Here is a 12726-nt window from a genome sequence, read left to right as displayed (position 1 = left end):
AAATTCTTCAGAAACTAGAGAAATTATCTACGAGAACTCTAGAGAAATTCTCGTACTGATCGATAAGGACATTCAGCAGCAGCAGATCACCCAAATGCCGGTGGCCGCGATCATTTCTCTAGTTTCTGAAGAATTTTCGGGACCCATGCTCTTTTCATACTGGATCGCCTGTGCCTTACAGAAACTGAAAAGTCCTTCCTATATCAAAATATAGAAAATAATCTTTTGTTATAAATAGGTTTTATTTTCTTTGCTGATCATTTTGAACATAAAAAATCATAAATCCATTGCAAAAAAAAATAATTTCGTGAAAGTGAACTATTTCCTTTAAACGTACCGGTAACCGGGCTATGCGTCATTGGTGGACTCCATCCATCGTTCCTTGAGCTTCAACTATACTGTCTGCTGCTAGTTGTTTGTTAGCAGTGGCGCGGGAACCAGGGGGGGGGGGGTAGCGGGGGCTGAACCCCTCCAACTTTTCGGCTGGAGGGGCTCGTAATGAATTTGAGCCCCTCAACTGGAAGAATCGAAATCGGAAATCTACCAACATAATTTCATAGATTCATACATGGGCGCGGGAACCGGGGGGCAGTGGGGACAGCTTGCCCCCACAACTCTGGGCCGTGTGGGCGGTGCCCCACAACTTTTCACAAGGCCAGGATCCGTTGGGGCAGCTTGTCCTCCCCAAATTAAAGGTTGTGGGTCACAAATGAAGAAAACATGTAAGTGAAAAATCCACCTTTTTCATTGGCTCGGCAACTCATTTGGCAAATTGAAACCTTTATCCCAGGTTGCCAAAACGATATTTTCTTCATTCAGCTGAGACAGAATCCGTCACTTTTTGGAAATATTATTTTTTTTCGTTGAAAAGGCCAAGATCTGAACAATAACTGGCCTAAAACCGGTGAAAAAACTAGATTTGGGGGTACCCTTGGTTGACCTCTATTATGGTGCAGCCCCCCCCCCCCCCCCAGTCTGGAAGAAGTTCCCGTGCCACTGTTTGTTAGCCTTTTCCCGTTGGCTCTGCCCAACCAATATTGAATATTCTACACTCGAAAGGAAATAACAACACCAGTCGGTGCTAACTCAGCCAAATATTTCTCCTTGTTCTCTTGTTGCATGACCTTAACAGCGGCCTCAATCTAGACCAAAAGGCCTAAATCGAGAAATCAAGAGCACATGTAAAACATTTAATACCTATTTTCTATTACATTTTTGGGCGTCATGCTACTGTCATTGACAAAAACACTCAACATTTAAAAAACCCATTAGCTAATTACGAACAATCGTGGAAAAGGACCCGATCTCAGAGAATGCATGATCACTCGACAATCACCTTTGCAATTTGCATCGTCAATAAGAAAAGTGGAAGTCACCATACGATAGACGATCCTCATTGCGCCGCAGCGGGTGAGAGTTGTGACGAGAGCGTCCTGGAGGAACAGGCCGCAAAGTCCTCAAATGGTCGCCCGAAAGCGAAAGCCAAAGGGACATCTTTCTAATTTGTACTAACTTTTCCCGACTGTCTGACCGGGAAGGACAGGCAGGACTCAGGAGCAGGGTAATGTGATCAAGGACACGGCTGAGGTCCTTAGTACAAAACATGATGGATAATTTTATCGTCATCGAAATGCTTCTTTGTGCCTTACATTGATGATATTCCAACTAGCGTCGTCCAGTACTTCTCACAATAGGTATAAGCCGATTATACAATGCTTCCCTAGCCTCCACTGGTCCACCTTCCCCATTGTTGGTCGGAGTGAGCACCACGAGGCACGAGCCCAGCTCAATGAGCGATCACCGTTGTCGGCACCGTGACTGCCTATTGACTTTTTACACGTCGATTGGACCGCTTCATCAGCTCCCGACCACTGCTCATAAATCGCTGCCACCGACCGTTGCGCTCGCGCCCGTGCAGCCCCGTCATCGCGGCCCATAGATCCCGGCGAGACGGGCTATCCACCTACGAATATCGACCATCAGACGGTCATAGATCCAGGAGAAGGAGATCCACCGCTGGACACCGAACATCAACCAACAGAGTAGCCGGTATAAATTAACACGAGATGTGGGCAGGATTGGGCGCTGATGCCGTCCCGGGGCGCCGGGGGCGTCCATCGGGCGTCCGAGGGCGTCCGGGGGCGTCCATCGGGTGTACGGTGGGCGCCGCTATCGGCGTCACCAGTCATCTGGTGTTGCCTTTTGTCGGCTGAGCGGTCCAGTGACTATCATTATGGGTGTATGGTCATGACGGCTGTTAGGCCGTGTCTCGTTGATAGAGTTAATAACGGGGCCGCCAGAGGCGTATTTTGGCGGCTATTGTGTGGCGACGGGTGCAAAAAGTTGCCACCGAGGGACGAAGGTGGGGGTGGGGGTGGTGTAAAGGCCAGTCACCGGGGGTGCAGAGTGAGGGAAAGATTGGCCAGAACAGTGATCAGCTCAATTACTGATGAATACTTATCAAGGAAGCACATATACGAGTACTTCCAGGTATAATACGAGGTAAAAAGAGTTTGAGAACTACGGTTGAGGACACAATTCAGAACAGCATTTAAAATGACAAGCTTTGACGTTTATATTTAACCCACATATGACTAGGGTACATTCCAAAGCGCGAGTGAATAGGAGGGGTGGGGGGAGGGGGGCCCATATATAGAGCCCCCTCCTACCTCCGAGAATACAACTTTAACACGCGCAGTGGAAGGGTTGCGAGTACTACGCCCAGTGGAAGGGGGGGGCGGATGTCGCCCCCCCCTAAGATCTCAGCTCCCACTGGAGCTAGAAAGACGAAATTTGGAGGGTAGGTGGGGGCCATGGGGAACTCTATTGTGTGTGAATTTCGTGACCCTAGGTCAATATCTTCAAGGTCAAATGAGGTCAAATGTGGTCAAATCTGCCATATTAGCGACTTTTTTGCGTTTACACGCCGATAACTCAAAAAGTTACCGGCCGATTTTTTTAAAACTTTCACTATACGAAAGAGCAAACATTTGTGAGTATGTATGGTGAATTTCTAGACAATCCAACAATAAATATGGCAGTTAGAAGCCTGCTAAGGGTAAGATGTCGCCGGCTGAAGCGGCATCGGCCGACGCGGGAAACGCGGCAATCACAATTTTGTGTTTACACACTCATAACTCAAGTTGTTACCGGCCGATTTTCAAAATTCTTTGACCATATGATTGCCTGTACAATTCTCAGTCTTCTCACCGAATTTGACGCGAATCTAAAATAATCAGCGGTAAGGAGCGGCGAGCGCGATGTAAAGACGGAACCGTCCCGCCCCGGCACAGTCTACAATTCAGGCATAGACATAGACATAGACATAGACATGTATTTGCGACCCTTCCACATCCATGGTGGCTATTCCGAGACGCGCGTCAATAAGATAGAAACTTGATATACATAAAACACACCTGAGGTAAAATGAACACATTTACAATGCAGCAGGGTACTCACGAAAGGCGATTGTACCACACACACAAACTGTTCAACACCCGCTCTGACATTCGCCGGCAGCACCTAACCAGTGTCACGCAGCAGCCAGTCAGTCACTCGAGTCTTAAATCTGGTGATTCCCACTTCGCGAATGTCTTGCGGAAGTTTATTGTATGCATCAATGCCGCTGAAATATAGTCTGCGAGCACCTGCGTTTGTTTTCACACTCGGCCGCTGCAGCAGACCGCGTATCCTGGTGCTGTGCTGATGGTCACTTGTGACCAGGTGTTCGACGATGCCGACCGGGGCTCCAGTGGTGCGCACCCTATGTATGAGGCACATACGATGATACAGTATAAGCTGTTCGGCATTGAGCCACCCGAGCTGCTTGTACTTCGCCGTGATGTGATCGTACTTTCGTACGCCACATACTACCCGAGCACAGAAGTTCAGCAGTTTTTGAATCCTATGTCTCTGAGCCTGTCCGTAAGTGCCGTAAATAGATATACAGTATCGTATATGAGATATAACCAGACACATCACAAGTAATTCGATGACATCGGGCGGCAGGCAATGTTTAACATGGGACAAAGCGAGTAACATGCCAGTGCATTTTCTGACGAGCTGATCAATGTGAGAATCGAAAGTCAGATATCTGTCCATAACCAGTCCTAGATTTTTCGCTGTCCGGCACTCGGAGATAACTGACCCGCCGAAGTTGAGCCGGACTTCTGGAAAGTTTCGTAGCATAGCTTTTGTTCCAAAAACCATCAACTGTGTTTTGTCAGTGTTCACTTTCATAGAATGCGTCGAGAACCATGTCGATAACGCGTACAGAGTCTGCTCCATCCTACCAATCAGCGAATGAATGTCCTGCTTGCGGCCCGAGACTAAAACCTGTGTATCGTCCGCGTATTGAAAGATGGATGCTCCGTGAGAATGCAGAGCGAGGTCATTTGAAAACACTGAGAACAGCAGTGGGCCGAGCGATGTTCCCTGATAAACTCCTGTGGTAATGGGCAGGGAAGTTGAGAATTTAACATTCCCATCACAATCCCTCGCCTTAACCTGTTGGGTGTGTCCACGCAGGTAGTTCTCAAACCACGTGGTGTCGATGTTGTAAAGTCTGAGTTTCTCTAAAAGTACTCCATGATCGATCACGTCAAAACAGCGCGATAGGTCGATCAGGACAAGCAGCGAGACCTCGCCTCGGTCCATGCTGCACAGGATTTTGTCCGTGACCTCGGTCAAAGCCGTTTCCGTTGAGTGATTCGCGCGATATCCATGTTGCGATCGTGAGTAGAGCTCGTGCCTGGTAAAGTAGTCGTTGAGCTGATTGTAAACGATGCGCTCAACAATTTTTGAGATAGCCGGAACGACCGATATCGGGCGAAATTTGGTAGGGTCGTCGAGAACATTGGTTTTTGGCAGTGGTGTTACTATCGCGTGTTTCCATGACTCAGGGACATGGCCGCTTGTCAGGCTACTATTGACCACGTCTAAGAGTACATGGCCGATAGACCGGAAGCACCTCTGGATGAGCTTGACGCTGACGCCGTCCTCACCGCATGAACTAGACGCTTTCATCATGCATACAGTGTGCCACAGTTGCTCATGTGTGACGGGTGCTAACCTAAGTGAACAAGTCATCACACGAGGCAATCTCACTGGCGCAGCATCTCTCGGTCTCACAACGCTGGCGGCCGTGTTGGTGCCGACGCTCACAAAGTACCGATTGAGCGTGTCCGCATCAACCTCGGGCGCAGCGGAGGCTGTGACCTTGGCACCGATCACTTGGTTCAGACATCGCCACATACCCGACCTGCCCACTTCGCATACACGCTGTCGGATGTGATCACGACTGTCACGACGTATCGCAGCACGCACCTGCGAGTTCAGCATTTTATAGACCTCGCGGTCCCCGCTCGCCAGTGCCCCGCGGCGCTGCTGCATTAGGCGAGCCGTGTCGGCTGACACTGACGGGGCCTCTGGATTACGGAGTTTGACAGTTCTGATCGGGGCTACCAAGTCCAGCTGTGGCACGAATTTGCGGAGGAAACATTCCCACTTATCCTGCGGTGATGGTTGCACAAACACATCATCAAACGGATAATGCAGTAGCGTGGCATTAAACTCATCGAACGGTATACGGTCAATGCTTCTGGATGTCACTGACAGAGGCCTGCGATTAACTTTCGAGATGGTTAACAAGGCTCTGGAGAAATCGTGGGGACTATAATGACATTTAGTCACACCACAACGTTTTGACGTCAGGCGGCGCGTAACGGCTAGCGCCGGCCGCCGCGCCGCCGCGCCGCCGCGGCGGCACGATGTTTGACTTTACACCGCTATTACTAGAAAAGTTGTGAACCGATTTTCTTACTTCTTGCACGAGAAGATCCGCTATTCAATTCTGGACAGGTAGCCGAAGTTTCACATTGATATTGTACTTGCGGCGCGAGTTATTGGCGAAAAACAGGAGGGGTGGGCGAAATCCGCCCCCCCTTCCACTGCGCGTGTTAAAACGGTGATGGTAGCTCAGGAAAAGCTGTCCAGCGAAACCTAATTTTATTTACCTCGAGGTCACCGATGACGTCATAGGTCAGGTCCAAGTGAAAATTATCAACAATAAAGCACGATGACACTTAGGGCTCAGGCTGCCGCCGTATAAGTCACAACAAGCGCCTTGGCTATTATGCCGCCAGCGTTGACCTCAGAGGCAGCCTATATCTTTTTTTTTTAGGCATAAGTAGCTGTAATTATCCAATTATTGTGTGCCAATTGCAATTTCGCTTTACTTCCTATCATGTTTCACGCATCAGGCACGCTAAATTGAATAGAATCTTATCTATCTAAAAAGATCAACTTGCAACTCAAGTATGGCCTAAGGTGAAGATTAAGAAGATTAGATTATTTGGATTAAGATTAAGAAGAAGATTAAGATTAAGGTGAAGTAAGAAGTTGTGACAGGTAAAAATATGTCGCAGATTAATTGATCGGTGCATAGTTGTGAGTGAGCATTAAGCGCATAAAAAGTTTGATAGAATAAACAAGAGATGGGGGCGTTTATTTCCACAGATTCGGTGAAGGTCGGGCGCCCAGGGGTGGGAACCAAAACAATGATACCACGATTCCCAAACACTGTCCTTATAACAACAAATTCTAAAATCAAAGAGCAGTTACCACTGAAAGCCGACGTGTATTTCAGCGAACACGCCAGACAGTACAAAATGCGGTGTAAACATGAGCACAACACAACGATGAGACCAATGCGAAAGAGTATACAAATCAGCCGGAGTCGGAAGCACCCCTTCCTCGACAGCCGTTCACAGTTGGTCCAAGCACCACCCAGACCAGGCTTACGGTAACCGCACAAAACTATCGTATACACAGAATAACGCAGGCCAAGGCCTCACGTTCACTGACGGATTCAGTGAGAAGAGTTTTTGACTTTTGAGAGCACGCACATTTGAATCTGAGTCAGATAAGAATGATGTTTCTCCCAAATAAAAATGGCTATAAAGCCTGAATGCAGTTACCGCCAGCGACACTTGCCCTAAAGGCCATCCGTCCCGAGCCAGACTTGAGCCAACCTCCGACCGACACCCACGGCTAATGGCTTGAAAGCTCGAACGTGAACATCGCATACATTGCACAACATCACTCACACTTATCGCTCAAATAAAGCAATTATTCACAGCAATATCATGGATGAGAATTGTATTTTACATCCATGACCAAATGAACGAAAACACCGCGCGGAGTTCATCAAAGTTCGATATGTGGCCCGACCTGCGGGTCACAAGGCAGTGAACGGTGGCCTTAGAGACCCCGTCATTCTTAAGGCAGTCCCCTGACAAGGACAGCCCTCAGAGACTTGTGCCCTCTGATGAGATCCATGCAGTAGTCCAATAAGCTGTCGTCCGCAGCAGCCCACAAAACACGCAACCTTTGGCAGATACGGCTGCCAACGACCTCAGCAACGCCCTCAGCTTCAACGCCGCCATAAACCCCCTTCAGCAGCGGCAGTCACCTCGGCAGCGTCCTAGACAGCTTAGCTGTCAGATGAGGACATTTGCCGGACGAGGAAGCCCAGGGCGGCCAGTCCGCAGGCAGTGACAGCGGTCGACGCTATGCCACCGGTGAGTCCCGGCACTTCGGTCACCTCATCGGGAGTTTTCTGCGAACAGAAGCAGTGACAATCCATAGTGAGTGCCAGTGGTAGTAGAGTACTTCCTGTGGTCGAACTAGTGACTTGGTCAGCGTCCGTGAAGTTTTATTGATGTTTTATGGGCAGAACTTACAGGGCAGTCAGCCATGTTCGTGTCACAGTGCAATGCAGCACAGCAAATTGAAACAAATGGCTGGAGTGTGGGCTAGTTTAAGTGATGCGCACTTGCAATAACCAAACTGAACTGAACAACTGAATGCATTCTACTTACATGATAAATGCATGCCGCAGTGCACGAAAGTGCAAGTTATGGTAATGACTTCGTAACTTGACTGGGTTTCAAGTAAGTCATGCGAGGCTCAGGATTGCCTAGGGGGCCGCCACTGGAAACAATGCCATTGCCGCGGGGGCCGCCACTGGAAACAATGCATTCCCTACTCACCGGTCGCCGGCTCTGTGCGTTGTTCGGCGTCCCCAGGGACCTCTGAGCGTCGAGCCGGTCGGCGACGGCGCCCAGCTCGCGACCGACGCCGCCGCGCCGCGCCGATCGTCCTCCGCGACTCCCCTCCTGCTGGTCCTCCGAGTCCTCATCGTCCGCGTCCTCCGCAGAGTCCTCATGCAGACACGGAGTCAGAGTAGTTGCCCAGTCGGGCCCGGGCGGCGGCGGCGGACTGTGGCAGACATCCCCCGGGGACCGGTCCCTCCCGGCCGCCCGGCGCACCACCTGTAGCCTCTCCAAGCGCACCTGCAGCTGCGCGGGGGTCGGCTCCCCGGCAGAGGCTCCCCGGTAGTCGGTGACCTCTGGCGGTACCTGGTGACACGTCACCAGGTCCGGCGGCGGTCCGATTCGACCGCGGGCCGCCGCCACCGCCAGCTCCGCCTCGGTCACAGAGGTCGCTGAAACAGCGAGAACGGCGTACAGACATCAGTCAAGGCCAGCGCCGGACACTGCGGCAGCTGTGTTTACCAGGAACCGGTCGAGCCGAGACAGAACGGTGGCGCAACGCGACACCGCGACCTTGGGGGCGCGCACCCGGTCAGTGGCCAGGTCAGTGACCCCAGTGAGCTGACGGACCAGACGCAACAGCCGGGGGGCGGGGGGTATACGGTAGGGCGGTATCGGTGGCAGTCGGGCAGCGTGTCCGAGCGTGAGGTGGTCTCGCCAGGCTATGAAGCTAATTTGTATCATAATTCGGGGGTAAACTGCAATCAAGTCACGAACGGTGCAGACGGCACTCACGGAAACTGAGGGGCCCAGGGATGGAGGGAGGGGCCCTGGAGGAAAACTGCTCAAAACTGTTATGGTGTGACGCAGAACCATACAGGAAAATCACGTAACTGATAGGTTGTATATCCGAAATGCCGTAACATGCAAGCCTCGGAGCGTGCCAGGTGTCATGTCACGATAAATCATATGGGTATAACTGGGCCGTCCAAGCTCATGGTAGTGTTTCACTTGGTTACTCGGCCATCAAGCCGTGAATAAATCGATAGGACTATTTTGGCTCGGGCAGCGGGTACACCACCAGAAATCATTCCCAAACCCATAGGTGGGCACGATCCGTTCCTCCGTTCCTTCGTTCCGGAACGCCGTTACAATTTTTAGGAACGGAGGAACGGACTCGTTACATTTTAAAAAGGGTAACGGATCAAGTAACTTCCGTTACATTGGTTGTTCGTTCCTCCGTTACAAGTTAACAGTTTAGTCCGTTCCTTCGTTCCTCCGTTACTTTTCGTTGTCCGAGCGGGTTGATCTTTCAGCTAACCCACAGACATTAATGCAGCAGCGGAATAGTGGATTTTAAGGGAGAGGGGGGGGGGAGGGCACTGCCGACTTTTGGTCCCATTCTTTCCATGCAACGCACATAGGGCTAATGTTAAAATGCCAAAATCAAAGGGTACGCCGGTGCCCCCCCCCCCCGTTCCGCATCTGGCCGGGGACAAGTGATGCGCATCAGTACCACCAGACGTTCCAAGGTTTACTGTCCAATCAGTGCCCACTGTCTTGGTAGATTTGGTGGGCATTCCGCTTTCTCGGTAGGTTAAGTTTGTGTCAGAATGGTCTCAAAAATGTGTGAAATACCCAATATTTTAACGTTTTTTTTTATTTTGCTGTAACGGAGTAACGGACTAAAAGAACTTCCGTTACATCATATGCAGAGGAACGGAGGAACGAGTAACGGAAGTCACGTTTTGAGGGAACGGAGGAACGAGTAACGAAGTTACAATTTTGGGGAACGATGCCCACCTATGCCCAAACCCTAACAATGTCACCAATGCTAATTCCACAGTTATATAAGCACAACAGTACCTAAATTGTTCGTCAGCATTGTCATGCATAAGCAGTGAATAACAGAACAGGCATCTTCTTTGAACGAATTGCTTGATCGACAAAGTTATGAGGGCCAGAAAGCAGCAAACCGTTGCACCACCAGCAATGTTGCATAATCGACACCATGACCCGGTCATGTCGGCACACAGAGACCGGTTCAAGTAGCCCACCTGGCTGACCTCTGCGGCCATATCTCGATCAGTGTCAACACGGCTATCAGCTCTGCGGGGGAGCGGGAATGACTCAGACCCCGGGACCGCACGTGCCGCCCAGAGATCTACCCACGCCGCGCCACGCCGTCTCTGGGCCGGGTTGACCCGTTAGACGGGATCGGAGCGGAGCATTCCAGAGGAACCCCCAGTCTCCGCGAACTGCCCAGCACTTCCAGGGCGCAACATCCGGTCACTTATCGTCAGCCTCGGTCGATAGGACACGCTCGGACACGCTTGGTGACCGGATCCAGGAAAAGTTGCAAACGGAACAAGGACAGGACGAGGATGTGATGAGGTGGATTGGGGAACAGGAGCATGCGATCGAGAGATTCGTGTGCTTTGTACGGTGGAGGCTGCAGGACTTCAAAAATCTGACGCAATACTGACACGCCTGGCGTCAGTCGTCACTGTATCTGTAGATGTAAACGGAGGCTGAGTATCGGTGCAGGGCCCTCAATGGCACCCGTTATACCGCTGTGACGGGGCAGTTAATTACACCTGACACATCGGACCGCCCGTACTTTCACTAAACGGAAATGGTCACGTCTAATGGGCCGTTACTGTGCACGAACAACCGTTACACGTCGTAAGGCCGTGACTGGTGCTACTCCATGGCACATCTTCTCGTGAACACCGACAAAGGTTTCGGCCGTGGGCACGGGGAATTTCCGGCATCTCACGACTTCCTCAAACACCGGAAGTGAGTCACGGAACTTCACGAAACGGCCACGCACAGAATACTTCACCCATCACGAGAACAAAGACACAGGTCTCACGCGGCACCCTCTCAGCGACCCACACATAACATTTAAATCACGGCCCCTCTCGGAACTCACCAGCGTCGGCGGTCTCTGGTGGCGGCGGCGGCGTCCAGTTGCTGAGCACCCTCCGCACAATCTCGCTGTTCAGCAGGTGATGGACGAACGGCAGCAGTCGTGATCTATCGTACTCCTCCGCCGTCATCGGCACGGCTCCCACCAGCGCCAGGCTCGTTAGCGCTGCCATCTTGGCGCGTCACTCGGTCCAGCCTCCGACGCGCGCGCGCCACGACCTCCTCGCACGCGCCACCCAACGTCCGGAATGGCGCCAAACGGGCGGCCGGTCGCGCCGACGCTCCGCGGGCCGCCGCGGCAGCCAATCAGCGCCCGCCGAGCGGTGGAGTGACGTCAGCGGTGACGTCATGTGGCAGAGGCCCCTGACACGTGCCGGACGGCGCGGCGGGCCGGGGCGCGGCTGGGCGACTGTAGCCTGAGGGCTGAGGCGGCGGGACTGATTGGCGGCTGAAAGGGAACATGGGATGGCCTGTGGGACCAAGTGACTGTCTCAAATGACTGAGACTGGGGGACTGGGTCAAACGATTAGACTGAGTGGCGTGTGACTGAGACTGAGGTGAACCGGTCAAATTGGCTCGATTGATAGACTTTTCAACTCTTTCGTCTTCTGTGTGGCGATTGTCTTAGTCAATTGATAACTGAGTCGCGCCTCATCAACTGAAATGGCGATAAAGCACTAAGCTCCAGTTTGAGTGAGATTTAACTTTTATTGTAATGTTTTGTTAAACTCTGTGCAATAAATTAATTGCTGAACTAATATCTGCCTGCTCAGGGTCATTGGTTGAGTGCCGTGAACTGTCCTTGCCCTTTATGATGGGCAAAAATCATCTATTAAACTGATGGGAATTACAGCTTGGCCGTAAACATCATTCACGTTCACAATTAACCCTCGCCGGCCGAGGGGGGGGGGCGGATGCCGCCCCCCCCCCCATAGGGTTTTTTCGCGATAGCTCCGAACACGCTGGCGATAGAGAGCTGAAACTTGGCATACCTGACCTTTGATCCAAGCCGGATCTTTTGACACCAACCGCATTTTTTGGGTCAGGTCGGGTCACTGACCTATGACGTCATAAGTGAACCTCTGCACGGTCTTCAGATGTCGCAACTTCGCAACGCCCTCACTGCCAGAGGAGATGTCACAGGGAAATGAAACTTGCAGGATCTAGTATCCATTATGAGTCCGACAACTTGTATATCTCGGATTTTTCCTAAAGGTCATATGAGGTCAGGTCATTTTCGTGACCTCACCATTATAAGTCAATGGGGAAAAATGAAAACTGCTATTCTGGCGCCGGGAACGATCTCCAACTATCTCAAGCACACAGAATCGTGATTTGATGCACTCCTTGCAAGGTAAGATGCGTCACTTTTGCAATGTTGACCTTGCGTGACGTCATTTATGACGTCATCAAGGTCATATTAGTTTTTCGTCAATAACTCTTGATCAAATTGAGCTAGCGAGTCGGTAAAGCCACCAATGGACTCAGGAAGACCTGCCGAATCGAATGATATGCGACATGACCTCTTTCGACCAACTTTGTGACCTGGGGGTGCTGACCTGACCTTGACCTGAGGTCAACACCCCAAGTTGACCTGACCCGGACAAAAAGTATATCATTCGACGCGCCTGAGCGAGACGAACACGATGCTGCCAAAATCGGCGCTCTGCGGCCGTTTTTTGCGAAGTTATTCACCAAAACCTGAACCGTACCTTGGGGCACTTGACCTGACCTTAGAGGT

The 12726-nt window shown here is 51.3% G+C and overlaps 1 protein-coding gene across 1 annotated transcript; it reads right to left on the bottom strand.

Annotated features, from left to right (window-relative positions):
• Positions 1-7417: 7417 nt before the first annotated feature.
• LOC122382342 lies at positions 7418-11279 on the bottom strand. The gene is made up of 3 exons (XM_043367547.1): positions 10990-11279; positions 8052-8506; positions 7418-7618 (listed from the first exon to the last, which is right to left on the bottom strand). Exons 1-3 carry the CDS (start codon positions 11156-11158, stop codon positions 7493-7495), a joined length of 750 nt encoding a protein of 249 aa, XP_043223482.1. The 5' UTR covers positions 11159-11279; the 3' UTR covers positions 7418-7492.
• Positions 11280-12726: the final 1447 nt, after the last annotated feature.

Source organism: Amphibalanus amphitrite, unplaced genomic scaffold (assembly GCF_019059575.1).
Source record: "Amphibalanus amphitrite isolate SeventyFive unplaced genomic scaffold, NRLGWU_Aamphi_draft 000138F_arrow, whole genome shotgun sequence".
Taxonomy (NCBI): Eukaryota; Metazoa; Arthropoda; class Thecostraca; order Balanomorpha; family Balanidae; genus Amphibalanus; species Amphibalanus amphitrite.
Note: the sequence above shows the minus strand (reverse complement) of the source record. Positions and strands in the feature narration are given on the sequence as shown.

Bases quoted from the DNA above. Each gene is read 5' to 3' on its own strand.
- LOC122382342 (XM_043367547.1), bottom strand. From the start codon at position 11,158: ATGGCAGCGCTAACGAGCCTGGCGCTGGTGGGAGCCGTGCCGATGACG. The intron at 8,507-10,989 runs GTGAGTTCCGAG...TCGCTGTTTCAG, and splicing joins ACCAGAGACCGCCGACGCTG to CGACCTCTGTGACCGAGGCG. The intron at 7,619-8,051 runs GTGAGTAGGGAA...TTCTGTTCGCAG, and splicing joins ACGCACAGAGCCGGCGACCG to AAAACTCCCGATGAGGTGAC.